Below are 25,730 nucleotides of genomic sequence, written 5' to 3'. Positions count from 1 at the left end.
ACTCTGTTCATTTATTTGTTTATAATGCATGAGTCAATACTCTGTAATGGCCTATATGAGAAAAGAATCTTTTTTCAAAAGGAGTGGAGATATATATATATAATAACTGACTCACCTTGCAGTACACCCAAGGCTAACACAGCATTGTAAATCAATTACACTCCAAAAAAAATTTTTTTTTTAATTTTAAAGTAAAATACATGATAGAGAAATGCAGCTTCTCCATGTCTGATGAATAATTGGGTTTCCGTGGTGTGTCTTCCCAAACCTTCTCAGTAAAGAGTGCCGTGAGAAGATCACCTCTGATCAGAGCCAGAGATGCTTGGCCTCACGACGGGAATAGTGACTAGACCATCACGTTTCTTCCCTTACTCACGCGCGATGAGACAGGCAGGGCTGGAGAAATGCAGGCTGTGTCCAGGCAGTCTTCTGGTTCCTTGGTCCCCAGTGGGCGATCGAGAGTCCAGGAGCAGAGAAAGCCTGCTCAGACCAGCCACTGGTGACATAAATGAACGGGAGCAGTCCCTGGGCCTGAACTGGAAACATTTGCAAAACTAACCCTGTGACTTTCTTGTCCCCAGGGAATCTCCCCCTCTGGGCCTCTCGTGGCCCAAGGACAGAATTTTGCCTGCTTTCTATTTTATTTTTTAAGGGGCAATAGTTTGCATAATCTATATAAAATAAGTTACTATTCTGGAAAAGATGATTGGCTTATTAAAAATAGATAACATATATTTTTAAACAGGTCGGATTGACATCCTGCAGGAGCAGTGCTGATGGGAGCCGAGGAGCCTTCCTGCAAAAGCATCACTTCCCATCGCTCCTCCTCCAGCTGTCCCTGCCCATCTGTCTGCTTAATGAGAGCTTTATTTTTAAAACACTGATAAGGTTTGGTTCAGATGTGTAGTCTGTTTCAGGCAGCACAGGAAGAATCAAATCAGTTTATAGGCTTCAGAGTCTCCTGTGAAGCCAAGCTCACAAGAACACACACAAACTCTAGTTCAAACTGCAGGCAGTATGGTCTGTAGACTGGGGCTCAAGAGGTGGATTTATCATTATTCTCTGGTTTTGAATAATTATGGAAATATGTATGTTGTTATTGTTTGGTTAGTTGCTAAGTTGTATCTGACCCTTTGGGGTGCCATGGACTGTAGCCCACCATGCTCCTCCGTCCATGGGGTTTTCCAGGCAAGAACACTGAAGTGGGTATATATTTTCTTCCTCAGAGAATCTCCCCAGACCAGGGATCGAACCCAGGTCTCCTGCGTTGGCAGGCAAGTTCTTTACTACTGAGCCACCAGAGAAGCCCCAATCTTATGTAGGATTGTTATTATATATAATAAATAATAAATAAAATAATTTATAATTAAATAATATATTAACTATTGGAATGAAGACAAATGAAGACTGACCTCAGTCTTCATTCCAATCCCAAAGAAAGGCAATGCCAAAGAATGCTCAAACTACCACACAATTGCACTCATCTCACACGCTAGTAAAGTCATGCTCAAAATTCTCCAAGCCAGACTTCAGCAATATGTGAACCATGAACTTCCAGATGTTCAAGCAGGTTTTAGAAAAGGCAGAGGAACCAGAGATCAAATTGCCAACATCCGCTGGATCATGGAGAAAGCAAGAGAGTTCCAGAAAAACATCTATTTCTGCTTCATTGACTATGCCAAAGCCTTTGACTGTGTGGATCACAATAAACTGTGGAACATTCTGAAAGAGATGGGAATACCAGACCACCTGACCTGCCTCTTGAGAAACCTGTATGCAGGTCAGGAAGCAACAGTTAGAACTGGTCATGGAACAACAGACTGGTTCCAAATAGGAAAAGGAGTACGTCAAGGTTGTATATTGTCACCTTGCTTATTTAACTTATATGCAGAATACATCATGAGGAACGCTGGGCTGGAAGAAGCACAAGCTGGAATCAAGATTGCTGGGAGAAATATCAATAACCTCAGATATGCAGATGACACCACCCTTATGGCAGAAAGTGAAGAGGAACTCAAAAGCCTCTTGATGAAAGTGAAAGAGGAGAGTGAAAATGTTGGCTTGAAGCTCAACATTCAGAAAACAAAGATCTTGGCATCTGGTCCCATCACTTCATGGGAAATAGATGGGGAAACAGTGGAAACAGTGTCAGACTTTATTTTGGGGGGGGGCTCCAAAATCACTGCAGATGCTAATTGCAGCCATGAAATTAAAAGACGCTTACTCCTTGGAAGGAAAGTTATGACCAACCTGGATAGCATATTAAAAAACAGAAACATTACTTTGCCAACAAAGGTCTGTCTAGTCAAGGCTATGGTTTTTCCAGTGGTCATGTATGGATGTGAGAGTTGGACTGTGAAGAAAGCTGATCGCTGAAGAATTGATGCTTTTGAACTGTGGTGCTGGAGAAGACTCTTGAGAGTCCCTTGGACTGCAAGGAGATCCAACCAGTCCATTCTAAAGGAGATCAATCCTGGGTGTTCATTGGAAGGACTGATGCTAAAGCTGAAACTGCAATACTTTGGCCACCTCATGCGACGAGTTGACTCACTGGAAAAGACTCTGATGCTGGGAAGGATTGGGGGCGGGAGGAGAAGGGGATGACAGAGAATGAGATGACTGGATGGCATCACCGACTCAATGGACATGAGTTTGAGTGAACTCTGGGAGTTGGTGATGGACAGAGAGGCCTGGCGTGCTGTGATTCATGGTGTCGCCAAGAGTCGGACACGACTGAGCGACTGAACTGAACTGATATTAACTATTGACTGTGCTCTCAGATTGTGATGATACTAGTATTAAAATGATTATTTGTTTAGTATTTATCACCAACAATGATTTTTAAAATATCATTTCCATTTTATAAATGAGAAAATCTGGTGCTCACAAAGGATCAGTAAATGACAGACCTGTGCCTGGAACTCATGTATCTCTTATTAAAACATTGACTCTCGTAACCAGAATGTTACACAGAAACCCTAGCGACAGGATAAAAGCTAATCAATTTTCAGCATATGTTTTGGTTCATAAGTAAATCAGTGATGATAAATTTCATGTGACCCCAGAAGGGGATGGTTTTGTTTTTGCCCAATTCTGCAGAAAGAAGAATGACCTTTGAGGCTCCGCCTGACTCCGGGATCCCATGATCCGTCGCATTATATGTGGGAAGGTGTGTAGGGAAATACATGGGCTGTAATTTCTGCACTGCCAGAGTCTTTGGTCCCACGACACTCATGCTGGGAGCCTGTGGCTGACTCTCTCCATTCTTCAAAAAGATATCAAGCTCCCCAGACTCTGTGTTTTTAATTTAAAATTTTAATTTATACTTTTCCGTGGATGATACTGAGACAGACGTGGCCATGAGTAAATAAGTCAGGATAATCTATTGAATGGAATGAAAATGGCGTGTGCTTGGGAAACATTTTAATTTCATCTTTGCCAGCTCTATTGAACAAATTGGGAGGCTGGGTTTCAAAGCTGTTCAGGATGTAGTGGAAGGGACAGTGGAGTGGGAGCCTGGGATGAATAAATAAGGTAAACTGTTCTGGGTGGCTTCTCCAGGCATCATCAACCAGCCACTGGGCAGTTCCTGAGGCAACTGTCATCTGAGACAGGGAGGCAGGGCTGAGAGCACATGTGCACCTCCTTTTTACAGCCCCACCTGGAATTCTGCACCAGTGGCCTGGACCTCAGGGGCTGAATGGTGGAAGAGGAGGGGTTTTCTTTATTCTGATCTTTGAAAGATGCTTCTTTACTCAAGGGCTCACTGGTTCTGAAATGGCTTGGCCTTATGCTATAACGCTACCTTTAAATTAAAAAAAAATAGTTTGTTGGAATATAATTGCTTTACAATGCTGCATTAGTTACTGCTGTACAACCAAGTGGATCAGCTGTTTGCATACATTTATCCCCTCTGTCTTGCTTCTCCCTCCCACATCCCCTCCTCCCCATCCCATCTGGGTCATCACAGAGTACCGAGTTGCAAAGGAAGAATGTGGGACAAAGGAGGCTTTCCAAAACCACCTGTGATTCCAGATGTGAGGTGACCATCCGCCAATGACTCGCCAGGGCATCAATCTGTGGGGAGACCCTTGGCTAAATCCTATGCTTGTCCTTCACTTGCTCTGAGATGCACCCTTCCCACTGTTTCACCAGCTAACAGGGTCTCCTGGCATTGGGAATGAGATCCTTGGAATAATTGTCACTTTTCCTTGGTGTCCCGTAGCTCATGTATGGTAAACGACTCTTAAAGGAATTGAACATGCAGCCCTGAAGCTCTGCCCTGAAGGACTCCCTTCAACTATGGTCCTGTCCTTATCATCCCCTTTCTGTTTAGCACTTACATGATTAGCGTTTGATTCCAGCAGTGCCTCAGTTTTCTTGAGAGATGGAATGTTTTGGTACCTGGTTCTAGGGTGAGGGTTGTCCTATTTGTACAGGGAGGCTGCCCAAGACAAGGACACCACAGCATGAGCTGTCGGGGCCTGCGGGCCAACAGGGACTCTCCTTCAGGTGTGCACAGCCGTATTGATGGATCTCTCAATTATGTATTGTTAGAAATACAGCATTTTACCAACCCCCAGTCATCAATCTAGAAACCAGCGCATCAACCACTGTGTCAACACACTGTGAATGAAGCCTGATACAAATACAAACTTAAAGTTGTCTCAATGGCTTTAGCTGAGAAAATAAACCTTAGAAGGAAGTGAAATCCCACTGCAGAACTCTGCACAAGTCAAGTGCAGACTGCTTCTCAACAGGAAGGTATTTTTGGAAAAAAAGAAAATCTTAAAAGTGAGAGAGTTTTTAAGTGGTCTGGGAAAGCACTGGACCAAGCTGCCAGGTTTTTTGGTTAAAATGTAGATCTCACCTTCTCTCTGGAGAAGGCAATGGCGACCCACTAAAGTACTCTTGCCTGGAAAATCCCATGCACGGCAGAGCCTGGAAGGCTGCAGTCCATGGGGTCGCAAAGAGTCGGACACGACTGAGCAACTTCACTTTCACTTTTCACTTTCACACATTGGAGAAGGAAATGGCAACCCACTCCAGTGTTCTTGCCTGGAGAATCCCAGGGACGGGGGAGCCTGGTGGGCTGCTGTCTATGGGGTCGCACAGAGTCGGACACGACTGATGTGACTTAGCAGCAGCAGCAGCATCTTCTCTCTGATCTATTTGTGAGCAAAATAACCTGTTTTGAAACTGGGTGCAGACCACTCTCCATGAAACTCCATTCTTTACATATGTGGAAATACAGAAAGAGAAGCCTTCAGAACTCCTTGGGAAATGATAAGCCAATGGATCCAGGATCTCTTGGTTAAGCTAACATGCACTCCCACGTAACAGCAGTTGAGTCATGTTTTTCCAAATGCAGCAACAGTAGTAATAGATCAGGTTCTGTTTAAACAATGTGTACTGTGTTTAGGTTCACTTCTGACTCTGGCTTGTATATTACTTAGTTCAGCCTCATGATGGCCCTAGGAGGTAGATGTGTTCCTCCTACTTCACAGATGGTAGGGGAGGCTCTGAGGGAATAAACCAAGTTCCTGTCCTAAGGCCATCTGTTGGTCAGTAGTGGAGCCCTTATCTGTCTGAGCCGAGGCCTCTTCAGCTCCACGATGTACTGTCTCTTTAAGGCCCAATTCAGTTATGTCATCAAAGCTCAGAAAGAATGCTTGACTCCCACCATCCTTCTCAAGATTGTCAAGATCTGTCTAGATGGCCCATCTGAACCTGGATGGGTTTAATCCCTTGTGGACGAGGGCCACTACTGTGTGGTCACCATGTATTCCCACTTTCCATCACAACCAGCCTCTTTCGTGCCAGCTCATTTGCTCAAGGACCTCATTCAGGTTTCCAGTGCATAGAACCCACGGGGTTCTCTCTACCCATCAGGGCCCCTGTCTTCTTGTCTCCTTTCTCTCAATTACTTTCCAATTACTTTCATGCTTGGCTTCTTCTCCCTTGCCCATCTGGCACTCTCCAACGCTGGATGAACCCAGCCATCCATGCTTTCTGTGCCTGAAGCTTAGCAGCTGAGCAGATATTCTTGGTTGGAGAATATTCTCAAAGCTGGCAGAGCAGTGTTGCTATAAATTCTTGGCCATGCACTCTAAGTGGGTCCTCAGCATGGCCTGTGAATCCTAGCATAGATCCCTAGCAATCTTGCTCTGTTTTTCTCTAAAGCTATTTCACTTTTTCTTACATCTACCTTCCTCTCCTGAATATTCATTGGGAGGACTGATGATGAAGATAAATCTCCAATACTTTGGCCACCTGATGTAAACAGCTGACACACTGGAAAAGACCTTGATGTTAGGAAAGATTGAAGGCAGGAGGATAAGGGGACGATAGAGGACAAGGTGGTTGTGTGGCATCATTGACTTCATGGACATAAATTTGAGCAAGCTCTAGGAGATGGTGAAGGACAGGAAAGCCTGGCATGCTGCAGTCCAAGGGGTCTCAAAGAGTCGGACACGACTGAGCGACTGCACACCAGCAACAACCTTCCTCTCTCCTGCTGTCCTGTTTACCATCAGTGGATAACTCTGCCCTCTACTTGGGAGAAGATAAAACCATCACTCAGGAGCTCCTTGTTTCCCCACGGCCAGAGTCACAAACCTATCTGTGTTGCTGTTACTCTTTCCTTCTCTTCTGATACAAAGTCAAGCACCCTTCCGTCCCATGCTTTAGAGTCCACGCTCTTTCCGTTTACCAAAAAGCTTCTTTGTGAGTCGTTCACTTTCTCCGGAACCATCAGTTGCTCCTATTCAGTAAGTTTGATCTCATCAGTATACCCTTACATACTAAGTATCATAATGTGTACCTGTCCTAACGTAAGAAGGCTGGCCCTTGTCTTCTTCAGAGTGGCATCTCAGGTTCTTAGCATCAGGAATCTCAAAGTGTGGTCCAGCCCTCCCACATCAGAATGATCACAGAGCTTGTTAGAAACACAGGTGTTTGGTTCTCACCCAGACCTAGTGAATCAACACTGTGCACAGGTAACTGGTGGGCATTTAAACATTTGAAAAGCCCTAGCACCCAGTAAGTATTCAGTAAATATTTACAAAATGAATTCCCAGTGTTTCCAATCTTAAACAAACAACACTCTGGAGATCCCAATGACTTTTATGGCTCTATTTCTCTTTCTGCCTTTGCCGGAAACATCCGTGAAAGTGTCATTTACAAATACTGCCATCAGCCCTTCACTCCTATTCACACCTCACCCCTCATCCACTCCCCTCCCCCACCCCTTCCTTAAGCTTCAGGTCCTCTTGTCACAGGGCTGTTATCTCTTGTCTACAAGGGTGCACTTGACTCCCTTGGAGGTCCTATTACCATCCAGTCTCCAAAAGGATTCCAGTATATTCTTGTAAGCATAGTTTACACCATGGCATGTGTTTACGTGAACCTACTCAGGGATGCTCCATTACACCCAGTATAAAACACAGACTTGTCACATTGCGTCTGTTCACCTCCCAGCCTCATGGAATCTGCCCTTTTCTCCATTTGCCTTGCTTGGGCCCCTCTGGGTTCCATTCTGTTCCTTCCCTGAGTCGGCTTCTATCCCAGATCCTGCATACCTGCCTTGTCCTCTCACTAAAATGCTCTCTGTCGCCAACACCTGTGCCTGTTTTCTACCTTAGACTGTCATGTCCTTAGAAGGCCTGTCTACTAACATACCTCTGGAGGGATTCTGAAGGTTGTTGGTTGCAACATTAATCCCACAAATCCAGAAGTAAAAAGAGGGGAGAGGCAGCGACCCTGCTCAATCTCTTGAAATGCTCCTAGTGGGCTAGGTGCTGAATAAATGTCTGTTCAACACACAGGTGAATCTACACTTTTGGTCATCTCCATGAATGGGATCAGGGGTCTTCCCAGTGCTCTTCTGTTCTAGCATTCTCCTAAGAGTGTAAGAATCTTGAGGGCAGAAACCTGTGATGGCTTTGGTTGTTACTTTTATTTAGCCCTTGCCTCTGCCTCCTCAGGAAACTAGGAAGGTATCGTCCCAGCACACCTGGGCACACACAGTGACTTGAAGTCTGGAAAGAGACCGGCTCAGCCACCCATCACCTGGAACAGAGCTTTCTCCTGACGGTCCTCCCTTCACAGCTGTGTTCAGCCCCCGGGGCTGTGCCTTCCTTACTGCAATAGGAGTCCTCCTCCTCTCTCCCTTCTCCCACAGCCCTGCCTGCAGCCCCTCTCCCATGGTTGTAAGTGATTTCCCTTTGTGAAACCACTTTTCAGTGCAATCACTCCTTTCATTTTCCTTCCTGCACTAGAGACTCTGCCCTCCTTTTTCCTGGCCTTCCGGCAGAGACTGTGGGGATGGGAAGTTCGCTTGCTGCTTCAGGACACAGAAAGCACTGTCTTGATGGACTCATCCATCATCGGTCCCAGCCCGAAACCCTGCACACCATTATTCTGTGGCTGATTTACTGCTTCAGGTGACATCGTGTTCAGGAGAGCCCACACCTTCCTTGGTTTTGTTTCAAAGACTCCAATTCCTCCAGGACACTCATCCTTGCATGCCTTCGCATGTTTCCCACTTTTCTCTGCATAACATCCCTCCCCCACCAACACACATGCACACATAAGACACATACACCCTTTCTATGTATTAATGTGACTCCAGAATACACCATCCTCCAATTAGGAACCATCTGAGGATGCCGTGTGTCTGGCAACCTTCAAAGTCAATGTCTTGCACTCCTGAAGTTCCTCTCTAAGCAGCTCTGACCCTGCCCCATGCTTCTGTGGAAGCTGTCATATATAGTCTCCAACAGACCCTAGCAGCAAATATTAGCTCTAGCAGAGTTATGACTCTCTCTGAATTTTGCAAAGTTTCCCCTTATGTAACTTAGGGTTCTTGTTGATGTTCTCGACTTGACTGGATTTGTAACTCAGGAAGCAGCTGAGTAGTTAAAGCTTCCCAAGAGAACAGCTTTGTGCAATTAAGCATACCTTGGGAACTGGTCTAGAAATACTGTATTTTTTCTTCCCCTCTCCCTTTAATGCATTCATTTATTATTGACCCTTGAATTCTCTAAAACGAGATCACCTTCTTCCCATTTTTTGATAGCATTATTAATTTATTTTGATATATGTAAGATTTTTAACTGAAATCCAGTTAACTCTCAATTTATAAAAAAGAGGCAATTGACAAAACAAAACCCAAAAAATGATATCATGAGTAAATTTAAAAATGAAATTCAAAGGAATACATTTTACATTAACATTCGATCCTTTTACCTTTTTCAGCATTTCTTGACGGCTTTCTGAAAGGTCATTCTTTAGCAAGGGACAGCGTAGGTAGAGACAAGGTGACCAGGGATTCTCAGTGGCAATATTATTTTAAAAATCTTATGTAAAAAAATCATAAAACTAGATATAAATGCCTTCACCCTATACCCTTAATGACTCAAAAGTCTAAAATTATAGATCAGGCAACTTCTCTGGTGGTCCAGTGGTTAAGACTGTGCACTTCCAAAGCAGGGGCTTCAGGTCCTATCCCTGACTGGGGAGTTAAAATCCCACATGCCATGTAGCCTGGCCAAAAGAAAAGAAAAGAAAATTATAGATCATACATATCCATAAATAATTTAAAGTTTTCAGCATCAGTGGAGCTGATGATGCCTTATTAAAATTAATTTCCTGTTGCCTACATATGTGGTGCCGATGTCTGTAAGGATACCTCTTGATTTCAGCCCATGAGCCTTGATGACCAAGTTCTCCTCTACATGGATTCACTCCAATTTGGGGACTCCCCATCACTCTGGTTTAGAGCCACTTTTCTTGGCAGGGACATCTTGGTGACCCTGGGAGTCCACCTTATGTGCTTCTCATTAGCCTTAGACAATGGAAATGCTCACCGATGCCCCTGTACTAACAGATGCAAGTCCAAACACTGAAACCTAACTGTGGTCAGACCACATCTACAACACACATATGTGATATTTGTCCAGAGTATTGCAAAAATGAAAGCAGTGAATTAAAAAATACAAGTAGAAGACCTGTGGATCTTCTGTGTGTGCGTGCGTGCGTGTGTGCATGTCTGCATACGCGTGCCTGCATGTGTGTGTGCTTGAGTGTGTGTGTGAATGGCTCATAGAGAGATACACACATGAAAGTATTTCCAAGGATATCTACTTCACCTTACATGGATCCTTTTTTTTTTTTTTAGCTTTCTTGAGATATAATTGACATATTTTTTTTTCTGTTTAGTCTCTAAGACATGTCTGACTCTCTGTGACACCATCAACTGTAGCCCACCAGGCTCTTCTATCCATGGGATTTCCCAGGCAAGCATACTGGAGTGGATTGCCATTTCCTTCTCCAGGGGATCTTCCTGACCCAGGGTCAAACCCGTGTCTTCTGCACTGACAGGCAGATTCTTTTACACTGAGCCAGGAGGGAAGCCTAACTGACATACAACACTGTGGAAGTTTCAGGTGCACAGGATGTTGGTTTGGTGCATTTAATTATTTCAAGATGATTACCTTTGTAGAACAAGCTGTCACCTCCATCCTATCACATTATTTACATTTCTTTTTTGTGGTGAAAACATTGAAGATCTACTCTCAAGGATGTAATGCAGTATCATTAACTATAATCCTATGTGGGTTCTTTTTATGTCAGCTTGAAAAACATTACCTTACATCTTTTAATCATTATAAATATGTGCAGATCACCTTCTAGCTTCCTGGTGGGCTGTGGGAGGTGCTGATGATACAAAGTGAAGACCACCGAGATGGTTCTTACCAGTTGGTATTTACAGCCTAGCAAATAGGTACATATATAATGAAATCTAGTGCTGTTAAATTCTATGAAGAAAACCATCGCATTACAAAGAGGAGGAAATTTAGAACGATATGTCTATATTAGAGATTAAACTCTATTTGCCACTGTCTACTCCTGAAGGCAGACGAGCATGCAACATAATTTAGGTATTATCCCAATAACTAGGCTGGAAATAAAAAGGCGTTTTCTAGTTAACTTCAGTTTCTCAAAATGCCAATTGTCAATTCTCTGAATTCAGAATCTATGAAGTTATCTGTAAAGGAGAGACACCATTTGTTAGGCTGGTTTCCAAGACTCGCTCTCCAGCTATCCAGATTATCTAAATGTTCCACAGCTATCTGTGGGTATAAGTGAGATTTATTTTTAATCTGTGTATGTGACATTTATTTTTAATGTAGACTTGATTTTCAGAGACACGTTGTATTGCATTCGGATTTAAGATGATAAAAGCGTCAGTGTCTAGCAAACAGGCGCCGAGGGTTTCCCTGACCGCCTCGTCTCTCTCAAGGGTGCTCCCAGCCCCCCGGCACCCTCCATTCATTGTCCTGCTTTTATTTTCACTGCTTGTCATTCTCTGAAGCTAAGATACCTATTTTCTTGGGTGTTTTTTATTGTAGGATCAAGGATGTGACCTTTGTCTGCCTCCTTCTGGCATTTCAGCTCCTACAGTGTCACCTAACACACCTTAGACACTCATGAAATACCACTGTGTGAATCATGGCCGTTTTTGGTTTTGTATTTTCAGAGGCAAAATATAAAAGTAAGAACAAAATAACGACCACATGGAAGCTGGCCAGTTTCACTTTTCAGGATGGGAAACTGGTTAGGAAGGCAAATTCTCAGCCCACCTCCAACCCACTGCAGGGAAGCTCTTGGGAGTTGGGTTTAGCAATCTGTGTCTTAAAATTCACTTTGCTATATAGCAGAAACCAATACAGCATTGTAAAGCAAATATACCCAATAAAAAATAATAATAAATAAATTTAAATTTTCAAACCAAATTAAAAATTAAAAAAAAAAAAAACTCTCTAGGTAACTCTGATGCAAAACAAAATTTGAAAACCACTGTCTTAAGGCATGGGTTTCCCCTAACTGTAATTCCCACCTCTGACCCAAAACCAAACCAGGTGACTTAATGTGTGTGAGTCTCTCAGTCATGTCCGACTCTTTGCAACCCCATGGACTGTAGCCCACCAGGCTCCTCTGTCCATGGAATTCTCCAGGCAAGAATACTGGAGCAGGTTGCCATTACCCCTTCGAGGGTACTTTAATCCCACGTTGCCTGTTCAGCAGAGCTGAATGTGATGTTTGCAAGCAAGACCCCTTTCCATCCCTGTCTTTCAGGTGTTTCTTTACTCTTTCTGACTCTACTTTCCACTCCTCTTTTCACACGTAGCTAGAGGGGATTTATGGCTGTGTAAAACTCACTTCCAAATGTTCTTCCAGTTCTCCAGGACTCTTTAATCTCTTAAGAGAAAATTAATTAAGTACCATAAATTTGAAGAAAATTTTGACTGACCTCATTATTTGGGTTTTCAAACCACATGCACTTTTTTTTTTTTTTTAAGATTAAAGAGATAACCACAGCCTGGAAGTACAGAACTCTCTGCCATCCAGGGGTCATCCACCCGAGGGGTACACAAGGCTTTCCATGGGCTGTGTGCAGGGCTCTGAGAGTGTGTGCTGCCTGGAGGGTCAGTTTGAACTGATTTGTCTCAGAGTCAGCTCCTACCAGACCCCGCGGCGATGGGAACTGAAGCCACTCACCCCTAGCCTGCTGTTGTAGGTCTTACACAAGGAAGTATGTCTAAAGCAGTACGTTTGCAAGAACCAAGGTGTCCTAAAACGGATCTGCCCAAGAAAGTGCCTGTGTTTGGACTGTAGTTCTGACTCTCCTTTCTGACTGCTCCCACTTAACTATTTGTCCAGGAGAGAATGTTCCTTTACTTCCATTGTCATCTCCGCCACTCTTACCAATCTGTCATCAAGTGGAACATCAGTCTTGAAGGAGAGTCCCCGCGACATAAAGCAGACAAGTCCAGAAGGAAACGGCATAGTGTTTTTTCATCAGTAATGAATTTATGGCAAAACTTCTGTGTCTTGGAATTAGAATCCAGAGAGACAGAGATGCTTTCTGACAGAGGGCATGTGATTTGACACATTAAAATAAACAGTATTTCAATTTTTTCCACCTTCTCAGCATATTGGGTTAACCAAAGTGCTTCCAAGTAACAAAATAACACATCTTTAATAGCCATTTCATAAAGCCTAGTAAAATATTAGCAATATACTGTCCAGATATTGAGAAATTGAATGAATTTAATACTGGGTTACAAAGCCCTTTGCAAGTCAGGTATTTTCCAATTCATTGCTTTAAAAGAAATTGAAGGAGGAATTAATTGAATTGTCAGCTGTGAGATCATTAAAATAATTTTTGAAGCTATTTTACTATGTGGTTTTGGGCATACATTTTGGAAGAGGTACAAAGAATTGAATGACACTGCTATACAAGATTTTCATTTCCATCTTCTTGCTTGTGTGAACTTGGTTTCTTTCAAAGCAAAATAGGAATAGAATTGATCCTGAGCTCTCACTCTAGTATAATGATATTTATTGATGATATAATAACCAGAAAAGCCTCCTCCATCCCATTAAAAGCTATATTTCCAGTAAAAGTTTACTTATGTTTAATTATTACTTAACAACATGTACAGAATATTTATATCATTTTATCAATATTAGCCTTTCAACAATAACTCATTCTAAAAGAAATTATTATTATTCAGAACTTTACAGTCACAGAATTTGAAAAAAATTAAATTTCAGTCTCTACATTTTATATATATTGTTGCAAATAAATATGATAGCTGATCAATAAAAGATTTTCAAGCATAAAATCCTTTTCAGGATAAAATGCTGCAGATAAAATCCTGCAGAGAATATATATAATAGATACACAAGTTCAAGTTTAAAGAATGAGCAATTCACATTTTATGATTGTTAGAAAAGAGCTTGTTCATGAATTTTGAAAGCAAACAATCATGAGTATCAAATCACTATGGTATTTAAATTTGTATAGAGATACATAGAAAGGAACATTATGATATTTTAATTTTAAAATGTGAATATTCTCCATAGACCAAAAATGTATCCTTTGCAACTGTTACTTAAACTTTAAAAATATTATGTCAGCTTAAAAATGGGCAAAGGATAACATAATTGACCAAAATAAAAACAAGTCTATCACTCTCCTGTGTGTGTGGTCCCAGCATCTGGGATACCATATCCTTCAGTTTGCCAGGATTTACTGTCTGCTTCCAGGTGGGCCAATACCTGAAGCTGTACAGTTGGAATTTAACCTTCAGGAATCATTCCAACGGGGATATGACCTTCATGAAAATACAGCTATTATTAAGAAAGTTGGCACATTAATTCTTATTTGTAACTGAGAGTAAATGAATGAGTTTGTTAGGTTGTTTTCCCACTAAGACATGCCTTTGAAAGTGAAGAGCAGAGAGCGCCAATTAGGGATTGAGTCTTCACAAGGGAAATGACAGTTGCCGTAGAACAAAAATGCACAGAAAGGGAAGCTAGAGTCCCAAGGATGCCGAGGAGATAATATGACCTCAGTTTTCCTTTTTATTTTTAATTAATTTACTTTTTATTGACGTATAGTTGACTTACAATGTTGTTTTAGTTTTAGGTGTACAGTAAAGTGACAAGGTGTTTTATAAAACACACATATTTATGTATATAATCAGTTCAGTTCAGTTGCTCAGTCATGTCCGACTCTTTGCGACCCGATGAATCACAGCACTCCAGGCCTCCCTGTCCATCACCACCTCCCGGAGTTCACCCAAACTCATGTCCATTGAGTTAGTGATGCCATCCAGCCATCTCATCCTCTGCCATCCCCTTCTTCTCCTGCCCTCAATCTTTCCCAGCATCAGGGTCTTTTTAAATGAGTCAGCTCTTCGCATCAGGTGGCCAAAGTATTGGAGTTTCAGCTTCAACATCAGTCCTTCCATTGACTATTCAGGACTGATTTCCTCTAGAACTGACTGGTCGGATCTCCTTGCAGTCCAAGGGACTTTCAAGAGTCTTCTCCAGCACCACAGTTCAAAATTCTTCAGTGCTCAGCTTTCTTTATAGTCAAACTCTCACATCCATACATGACCACTGGAAAAACCATAGCCTTGACTAGACGGACCTTTGTTGGCAAAGTAATGTCTGCTTTTTAATATAATGTCTAGATTGGTCTTAACTTTCCTTCCAAGGAGTAAGTGTCTTTTAATTTCATGGCTGTAATCACCATCTGCAGCGATTTTGGAGCCCCCAAAATAAAGTTTGTCACTGTTTCCAGTGTTTCCCCATCTATTTCCCATGAAGTGATGGGACCAGATGCCATGATCTTAGTGTTCTGAATGTTGAGCTTTAAGCCAACTTTTTCATTCTCCTCTTTCACTTTCATCAAGAGGCTTTTGAGTTCTTCTTCACTTTCTGCCATAAGGGTGGTGTCATTTGCATATCTGAGGTTATTGATATTTCTCCCGGCAATCTTGATTCCAGCTTGTGCTTCCTCCAGCCCAGTGTTTCTCATGATGTACTCTGCATATAATTTAAATAAGCAGGATGACAATATATAGCCTTGACGTACTCCTTTTCCTATTTGGAACCAGTCTGTTGTTCCATGTATATATATCCTCACTTATATTCTTATATAGTTTCACTTATATATTCTCTCACTTATATTCTTATATATTCCTCTCATATATGTATATATTCTTTTTTAGATTCTCTTCCCTTATAAGTTATTACAGAATACTGAGTAGAGCTCACTGTGCTATAGTAGGTCCTTGTTATTTACCTGTTTTATATATAGCAGTGTGTGTATGTTAATCCCAAACTCCTAATCTATCCCCCCTCTTGCCTTTTGGCAACCTAAAGTTTGTTTTATGTGTCTGAGAGTCTGTTTCTGTTTTGCAAATAAGATCATTTGTACCGTTTTTTTAAGACTCCACATGTAAGTGATATCACATGGTATTTACCATTTTCTGTCTGACTTATTTCACTTAGTATGATAATCTCTAGGTCCATCCATGTTGCTGCAAATGGCAGTACTTCATTTTGCTGCTTAATAGTGGTGGTGGTGGTTTAGTCACTAAGTCACTAAGTTGTGTCCAACTCTTCTGACTCCATGGACTGTAGCCCACCAGGCTCCTCTGTCCATGAGATTATCACAACAAGAATACTGGAGTTTCTCCTCCAGGGGAACTTTCTGACCCAGGGATCGAACCCACATCTCCTGTGTGTCTGCATTGACAGGTGGATTCTTTACCACTGAGCCACCAGAGAAGCCCAGCTGAGTAGCATTCTACTGTATATACACCACATCTTTACGGACACTTACACTGCTTCCGTGTCTTGGCTATTGTAAATAGTGCTGCTAAGAATGTAGGGGCTCGTGTATCTTTGCAAATTATGATTTTCTCCAGATATATGCCCAGGAGTGGGATTGCGGGATCATATGGTAACTCAGTTCTTCATATAATTTATACTAGTTTACATTCCCACCCATAGTCACAGCCTCCAGCTGTTGGGAAGAGTAGGTGAGTGTATGTGAGGTAGAGATCAGCTTCTTAACTTGGTGATCTTGGTGACGACCAGCTGATGTCAATTGTATTGTTCTCAGGGGTAGGCAGGGGCATGTGAGCAGGAGGAAGAATTCTGCTTGGCCACTTTCTCCTTCCCTCTCCTGAAATCTGAAGAGATAGCCTTACTTCTACCTCCACACTGTTGGCTTTCTACAGTGAATTTCAAGATCCGTGTTATAAATTGTACTTGGAGGGCTTGGGGCAGCTTCGGGTACAGGCGATGACAGCACAGGGGGGTGGGTATGGAGGTGAATGTGTCCCATTTTGACTTAACAACAAGTGAAGCATTTGCCATATAGATTAGCTGTGATCTGTTAGAAATACTGATGCACTTTCTCTCCCCTCTGGCCCTGGGCCACTTTTCCCACAAGGTGGTAAATGCGCTCGAGAAATGTAAACTAATTTTCATATAAGCCTAAGGGGAAAAATAAGATAGAAAGCAAATATACAGCAAAGATATTCACATAATATGTTTCAAAATCAAATAGAAATGATTTTGTAGCATCAGGTCTTCAGGATGATTCAGGCCACTGTTGCCCTCTATTTAAGAAGTTTTATCAATAATTGATCCCTTTTAACACTGGGTTATGTTATTTCATTTGCTCCTGGAACAGCAACAGCTGCATTTATAATAGAATCTCTTAACACTCTCTCCCTCTTCTCCCTCCCTTCCCCTCTCCCCACTCTCACTCATAGGTGTACCATAGACGATCGGGTCACCCGGGTGGCCTGGCTGAACCGCAGCACCATCCTCTACGCCGGGAATGACAAGTGGTCCATAGACCCTCGTGTGATCATCCTGGTGAACACGCCGACCCAGTACAGCATCATGATCCAGAACGTGGATGTGTACGACGAGGGTCCCTACACCTGCTCTGTGCAGACGGACAACCACCCCAAGACCTCCCGCGTCCACCTCATCGTGCAAGGTGAGTTGATTGGACGGGGTGCTGGCATTCCTGTCAGCGATGCAGAGGGCACATGATCTCAGCCTCTGCTTCCACCTCCTGTAGAAAGACACACAAAGCCATCCCTCTGTGGAATCCAGAGACTGAGTGTGTCCTGGATCCCTTCCACTTGTGGGTGTCTTGACTAAGTGCTGAGGATCTTCACAGAGCTTCTCAGGTTTATCTCTGGCCCTTCTGTTCTCATTAATAGGTTGTTTGGTATTGTTGAGTTGGTTGAGCTTTCTGGGGTTTGGGCAAGATATAGAAATATAATATATCATATGTTGGTTACTTAGTACTCTGGAGTTAGGGCAAGATACTTTAGGAAATTGATTATACTACTCTCTGTTCCTATTATTTTTCAGAGGCTTAGCTCATGATAAAAGGTTAATAATATTGATGTAAAATCATATGAGGTGTGGCTGTTCCTGCATAGCTGATGGTTACGTGTGATCTGGAAAGGGATCCTCAGTGTTGTTTGGCATCGCTGTTGTGTCTGTCTACACCCTTTTAGCCCCACAGTGGAGCTGAGGTCAAGAGGGATATTAGTCACAATGTGTCCAGGTCTACGTTGGAAATAAATTTATACAATCAAAAGGGGGCTCCCTAACTTCCTCTCCTGTTCTCCTTAAAAAATCTGAATTAATATAACCCATGCATAGTACTTAAGAGTTTTCCATTTGAATTTTACTTTGTCGGAGAAAAATGGGGTTGGAAAAATGTCAGAATCTCAGATATCAACTATTCAATATTAAGAATTAAAAACTCATGCAGAGAGCAGCCATAAGCTTTGGGGAAGCATCGTAAAGCAGTCCTACAGATGAGCTATCTCCTGCCAACACCCCTGTGACTGTGCAAAGCAACTTCTGTCAGGTATCTATGCATGGTGCCGAAGAGGTACTGAGCAGACCAGCCCCCAGCCCCCAATGACACAGCCTCCCTCCACCAAAAGGGTGGAGTCTTCTCCGTGTCTCCTACTCCAAAGTCTTGGAGCCATGCATTGAGCTCGGAAGGAAGAACGTATGTGACTTAGCATCAGTAAGTGCTTTTAGTCAGACCCCATCTGCAGTCAGCTTAATGGATTTTTTCAGGTTGTGATTTGTGTGTGGCATTCTTGCTTAGCTAATATTTTTTCCCTCATCCCTGCCTTTCTAAAATATATAATTTTATTTATTTCAGTTGGTTTCATGGGGAGTTTGAGTAGTGGGTAAAGTCTTTTCATGCTTCAGTCATGTATAGAATTTTGAGGGGACCATTCTTTTCTTTCAGCTGGGGATCTTTGCTAGTGGGCCATCTGGGCTCTGACTCTACAGGCCTTGATAGTGGCCTGAGCTTGGCCAGGGCTCTGTCTGCTGCAGCCCCTGCTCCCAGCAGGCCCTGGGGCTGACAGAGCACTTGAAGCTTTGCCTCCATTCAGCCTCCAAGCCCTTCTCTGACCCACGTGCCCCCAGACTGCCACATCTGACACCACACAAGGACACCTATGCTCCCTGCTGTGTCTCTTCTCCATCCACATCCTGCCAGCAGGATGGCTTGGGATGATCATGTCTTGGGAGCTACAAGACAGCCTGCTATCTGGAGATAAAGACAAGAGCCATGTCTGATGCTTCTCCTCTGGTGAGGCCCTCCCCAGGATCAGTCATCTGAGATGCGTGAGGACATCTGCAGGAAACAAGGAAGCGTGAACTCTCACCACCCGCCTGCCACCTGGGCTTGGTTCCAGAGCAGCTGAAATTCTCAGCCTAGGAAGTGACGCCTCCGTGGCATCTCCGTGGCCTTGACAGCAATGTTATCTACAAATTCAGGAAACTTGGTGCTGAAATAAAAAAGAACTGTCAGGCACTGTACGGAAACAGACTCAAACAGAACAAGACTCTCACTTTTCAGGAAAGAAGACAGATTGTGCAAGCATGTCAAAGTCAACACAGGCCGTAAAGGGCTCATGGCTCAAAGCTGCAGGGATAATACTGCATAAGAAGCTTGGAAGCAGTTCCTGGGGCTGGATGTGGAAGTCAGTCGGGTCTCCCCATGGGCCTCAGAGCTCTGGGTCAGAAAGAGTCTGGGAAGAAGCAGGAAGCAGAGCAGTAGAGTCCTTCATCCCAGAGGTCACTTTCTCAAGTCTCCACAATTCAGGCCAAGTGACTTCTGTAGCCCCTGTGACATTCAACTCAGAGATCAGGAGGATGGAGGAGGAAGAGAAATGCCTCCTCTCGGAAATCTTAGCAGACTGGGTTTTACGAAGAGGCTAAACGAAGGTACCTAGGGAGCTGCCTCCTCCTCTGTCTTGGTGAACAATGGCTGACTTGTCTTCCTTTGGGGACCATTGAGTTTCCAGCAGGTGGAAGCAGAGACCCCATGGCTCTATTAGAAGGAAGCCCAGGAGTCTCTCCTTCCCAGCAGTGGTCGGCTTTCGTCCAGCCTATAGATTAATTTTTCAGACTTAGTGTTAGTTCAGGTTAGATAAAGATAATGAAAGTTTCCTAATCCTCTTAAAGAAGATTTATCTGACCGAGTAGAAAGCTTTTGGAATACAATAAGGCATGTATAAAACTGAGGCCTAATCTTGCCTTTAATTTCCAACTGCTGATGGGTATTGATTTTGCAATGAGAAAAACTGAGAAATTTCCGAGCTGCAACTTGTCCATATATATATGGTGTTTATTTATCTCCTGTCCATTTGAGAGTATTAGAATCTCATCACCTCTAGCAGACAAGTACCATGAGCCAAAGGGCGATCCCATGGGCTCTGGGCTTTGTTGTTCCCTCCTCCTGCAAAATGGAGTAACTGAGATGCTGTATCACTAAACTCGAAGTCTGTCTGTCCCTGTTTTATAAGGTGGTGTCTCCACATATCTGATGGGATTGATTTCCAAGTCCTTCTCTTTAAGGCAAGAAGCTGCATTTATTAAAAGAATATCACTGGTCCCCGTGATACATCTTGACCACCTTGAAGGGATAACTTCAAGGCACCGTGTGATGGTGTGTGACAGTGTAGCTGAGACTGTGTACCTGGTGTATGATGCTCAGTCCAAGACTGTGTACCCAGGCGTTAAGGGAATTCAGAGCATGGGGCTCAGACTAGCCAGGGTGGGAAAACCAGTCCAGCAGCCCTGTGTGGGATGAGGTGAGGGATGCTCCTCCTGTGATGAGGAGCTGAGGGGCATAGTGAGGGGTCAGACTGATCACTCAAGCTGTGAGGACAGCAGGCTGTGGGTCTCCCTGTAGGAATGGAAAAGTTTCCTTCAGGAGACATCATCCAAGGGAAATTGAGAGGCTTAATCCCAAGGCCTTGAAAGAGGAAGAATTAAAAAGCTATCACCTCCCTTTTAGAGTCTGGGGAAATGTTAGATGGTCTTGCTAGTGACTTTGGAGTTAGGGTCCTCAGCCACTGGAAACGGAAGGTGTTAGGGTTGTGAGCTCTGGGAATAGAGAAAACACAGACGTTACACAGGAGTTACAGAACTAAGAAACAGGTGTAATGCAAGACAAGAAGGGTATGTTTGAGATTCATCCTGAATTTACCTATCATGAGAGTAGGTATGTTTTGTGAGATTAACTCTTCCTTCTAGAGAACGGTGGGACCTCCCAGATGGCTCAGTGATAAAGAATCTGCCTGCCAGTGCAGGAGACTCGGGAGATGTAGGTTCAGTTCCTCAGTCGGGAAGGTCCCCTGGGGGAGGAAATGGCAACCCACTCCAATATTCTTTCTGGGAAAATCCCACTGGCAGGAGAGCCTGGTGGCTGAAGTTATAGCGTTGCAGAGTCAGACACAACTGAGAGACTGAGTGTGCACTCGAAAACAGTAAGCGTAACACACCGTTTGAGGCGTTCCAGGCTTTCAGCAAATGTTTGTAAAACGGACAAAGGACAGATGGATACAGCAGATGAAATGGCAGAAGAAGGCAGTGATCCTGAAGTGCCTCCAAGCAGATAGCGGCAGGCAGGGAATAGTCAGGCTGTCCAGATGACTCAGAGTGGACAGTGATTGGAAAGAGGTCCTTGGAGGGATGAGGCCATCAATGTGACAAGCCAAGAGACATGTTCTAACAAGGATCAGATGAGTTCTGTGAGCTTACTTAGTACTTTACAGCGCTGGTCACAATCTTTGCCTCATTTGACCCTCACAACAAGCCCTGGGAGACGTCAGGGCAGCAACTGTTATCTCCGTTTTGCAAATTAGATCACTGCAGCTTATGAAGTTTAAGAGACCAGCCAGGGTCCCCTGTGAGTCAGCAGTGGAGCAGGTCTGAACCTCGACCATGTGACTCCACAATCAGAGTCTCTCCAGCACCTGCCACTCCCTCCACTGGCAACCGCGTCTAAAGTGATTTCTCTAACATAGATCCATGGGGATTTACCAGTTCTCCTTTCTTTTCCCCTCTTTTTCCTGCTACTAATGTGTCACTGTACAAACAGAAATTGGGGACAGAGCTCAAAAAGGGAAATGAGCGGGAAGGAGCAGGAGTGGGATGCTAGAGCCATAAAAGATGGAGAGGCTGAAAGAGAGACAAAGAAAATGATAATTAATTTACCAGTAGCTCATCCCTCCAGGAATATGTGTTCTAAATGGTACCTCTTTACCCTGTGTAAGTACTGAGAATGCTGGCCCCTTAGAGGATCCAAAATCCAGTTGTCATTCTGACTGTCACACACTCTTCAGCATCCTGGACTGTATGGACATCCTCCTGTTGCAGTTTCTGTCACTGCCAGGGATCCATAGATAGGAAAATCTGGTGCATCTTTGCTCCTTGGATGTTGGTATCTCTGTCTGCTCTCCTGGCTAGTTCAAAAATCTGTTGACTGCTAGACACTTGCTTTCATGGATCAAACTCCTCTTGCTAAACCCAATTTTAGGCACAGGGCTAGAAGTGATGAATTGTGTTAACAAGTCTGTGCAGTTTCTATATCTCCAGAGACTCTGGAGCTTTGAGCCTGGAGTCAATTCAGGTGAGACTGTGTGGTACCCAAGTTTAGTTCAGCAGGGAAAGAAGTCTGATTCTCCACCCAGTCCAGTCCTATGTTCCACTGGGTGTCAGCCAGTCCCTGCACAGGGCACATGGGTGTAAAGTGATCTCAGCTGATCCTTGTAACCTCCCTGCAGAGTTCACACCATACTCACATCTCACAGATAAGGAAACCAAGGCTCAGAAAGAGTAAACACTTGCCCAAAGATCATGGAGCTACTAAATGCTCTCAGCTCCCTCTACTAGGCTTCTCTTTAGGTGAAAGCTCTCAAAAGACACACCATGAATGTCCTCTGCATGCCTGATCTCTTTTGACTATTCTTCACTGAAGCCTTGGGAGACTGAACAGGAAGTCTCCACGTCCCAAGAAAAAAACCTGAGATCCAGAGTTGATTTCCCCAAGTTATACTGGCTAGCCAGTGTAAAAGCAGCCCAAATGCCAGGAGTTGTTTTTTTGTTTTTATTGGAGTAGATTTGATTTACAGTATTGTGTTAGGTTCAGGTGTACAGTGAAGTGGTTTAGTTATATAAATATGTATATACATATATGTGTGCATATATATATATCTCTTACAAACATATGTATGTTTAGATTGTGTTTATATTTTGTAGGTTATTTCCCTTATAGGTTATTAAAAATATTGAGTATAGTTCCCTGTGGGGTAAAATAGGTCCTTACTGATTATATATTTTATAGACAGTAGTATGTATATGTTAATCACAAACTTCTAATTTACTCCTCCCTTTCCCCTTTGGTAACCATAAGTTTGTTTTCTATGTCTGTGGGTCTATTTCCATTCTGTGTGTAAGTTCACTTGTATCACTTTTTTAAGATTCCACATATAAGAGGTATCATACGGTATTGGTCTCTGTTTCACTTAGTACGGAGAATTTCTTGGTTCATCCCTGTTGCTGCAAAAGGCATTATTTAATTCTTTTTATGGCTGAGCACTATTCTGTTGTAGATCTGTGCCACATCTTCATCCATCCATCTGCTGATGGACATTTAGGTGGCTTCTTTATCTTGGCTGTTGCAAATAGTGCTGCGATGAAGGAATTTAAATTCTAGACCACATGTTGGGTTGAAATGCCAGACTGCTAACTCATAGCTAAGTAGAAGGGCAGGTACATGTTACTATTTGTGAGAAAGATATAGAAGTTCTGAGGTGGTATGGAGAAGGGTGGCTCCTCAGGAGACCATTGTGGGGTGGAGTGGTCCTGGCTGAGGCTGGTCCTGGTGGATGGGGGCCGGGCGCCTGCTGGACCATCTCCAAAAAGTGAGCGGGACACACCTGCCCAGGGGTGCCTACTTTCTGCCAGGGCCTACCTACTTCCAACTCTTCCTTTGTTACTCCTCTCCTTTTCTCCTCTATTTTCCCCTTTTGTCCCAAATATTCTTTAAATAGTCATTTAAATTAACATGCATAATTGCGGGCCTAAAGAAAAGCGGGCAGTCAACCTGAAATCCATTTAATTTATTCGGCCTGTATTTTAAATTATAATCACACTTGCTCTTTACAGAGGCAGAGTGGGAATGTGGAAAAGAACAAGACCAGGCATCAGAAAAACTCCCTCCCCACCCTAAGCTCTGCTCCTCTGTGTCCCTGGCATGTTCCCTTCCTGGCTTCTTATCCCAGGTGAAGAAGACAAGTGAATGTAAATGACTTCCTCCAGGTATACACACGCACACCTTAACCTCACTTCTGTGTGTGTGTGTGTGTGTGTGTGTGTATTAACAGATATATATGAAAGACATCCTTTTCTTTCCTGCTTCACCTGATATTTGTAAACCCCAAAACTCACATCAAACGTCGAATATATGCTCAGATTCCTAATTTCAGGTTGGGTAAACCAAGAAAGCAATTTACAGCTTAGAAGAATCAGGACTGAAACCAGTGCCTGCTGCAGGCCCTCTGTCCCCAGCAGAGGGCGGCACTTGACGAGCTGTCCTTCACAAGGAGGGCGTCCCGTGCAGGCCCCTCCAGCCAGCTTCAGGGCTGGAATGAGTCTCAGACTGACAATCTCTATGTAGCTGTCCTGTCACTTCCCTCGCGTTGTGTTACGCAGACATCTGTTAGAATTAGACACATCTCACAGCTGAAACAGAATCGGTGGTCATCTCTACCGCATCTTCTACGTTAGCATGTCTTTCCTGACATCATGTGTAGTTGCTGACAACACAGTGCAAAACAGTAAAAAAAAAAAAAAAAAAAAGATTTCTCCTTTTATCAAGTCTCTACTTCCCCTGTTGTGAGGAGGAATATGGGACTATGTTCAGCTCTTCTTAGAAACTAAAATGATAACAGACACAGTTTTTCAGGTTTCATAATTGCTTCTTTCGTGGCCCATGGAATTCCATTCTCCTCTCCGTGAAATATGCAGGTCCATCCACCCGCTAGCCTGGGTCTGGAGACTATATGCTCAGTTCATCCAGTAACACTCATGATCTTTCAATTATAGGAGCAGGAAGAGCTAGGATTTCTCAAGTTGAATGAGACCAAGGCAGAGTCCAATGCTGGATGAACACAAGTCAGGGCTGGAGATAGTTTGAGCTCGTCTGCCAAGAGGGCAACAGTTCCATGTGGGAGCCCTGGCTTCAGTTGGGTCCATCCAAGTGTGTGAGCCGGTTTGGAGCACACCGCAGAGACTCTGTGATCCAAGATGGTGCTGCCAGCCAGTCCTGGCACGTGGTCTGGGGACACATACAGGAGCCAGGAAGAGAAGTGGCAGGATCCAAAGCTACCATTTGCTTGTTTGCAGTGGAACTAAACAGACAGAGTATCATGAAGTCTGCCCTCAGAATTATCACCGATATGGAGATGTGGGAGAAAATGAAAATGCCCATTATGTTCTAGTTAATTTGCATGGTGATCTCAGCTGATGTCACTAGCTCAAGTAAATATGAAGAAATCTTTCCTATTGCTGTCAGCAGGGGAAGCAGTGGCACTTTAGAAGAAGGGAAAATTAGTAAATATTCATCAATTCTCATCATAGTTGAAAGTTCATCAGGACCCTCCTATAGTCAGGATCCCACCTAAGATTTCCACAGGGTAGGTCAGTCATAACCTAGCAACAGAGTCATCTGTGAGTTTAGAATGGCGATATTTTCCTACGCACAGCATGTGGACACATATTTAAAGACTCTGACTTGTAACCACAAGCCTAGTTCTGAGCCCCTCATGACCAAGTTTTACCTGAAACACAGTGTCTGAGCAACAACACCTCCCTACTGCACGTTTTCCTGCTTTGGCTTCTCATCAAGGTGGCAAAAGGCCTTTGACTGTTTTCTCTCTAATCATTCTCTTCACTCATCATTCTCCTCTGTAGGTTCAGAAATTGAAGAATAATAGAAACAAATGAAAACAATC

At 43.4% G+C, this 25,730-nt stretch overlaps 1 protein-coding gene across 4 annotated transcripts in view; it reads left to right on the top strand.

Moving 5' to 3' along the window:
- OPCML (opioid binding protein/cell adhesion molecule like) overlaps positions 1-25,730 on the top strand; it is a 1,038,307-nt gene that overhangs the window by 795,224 nt on the left and 217,353 nt on the right. For all 4 annotated transcript variants that reach the window (XM_055415874.2, XM_055415875.2, XM_088832055.1 and 1 more), the window contains one exon: positions 17,148-17,380. In XM_055415874.2, coding sequence (XP_055271849.2) covers positions 17,148-17,380 — 233 coding nt within the window. The remainder of the gene's footprint in view (positions 1-17,147; positions 17,381-25,730) is intronic.

The sequence above is a fragment of the Moschus berezovskii genome, chromosome 25 (assembly GCF_049115385.1).
Source record: "Moschus berezovskii isolate FMDL1 chromosome 25, NW_MosBer_1.0, whole genome shotgun sequence".
Lineage (NCBI taxonomy): Eukaryota > Metazoa > Chordata > Mammalia > Artiodactyla > Moschidae > Moschus > Moschus berezovskii.
Note: the sequence above shows the minus strand (reverse complement) of the source record. Positions and strands in the feature narration are given on the sequence as shown.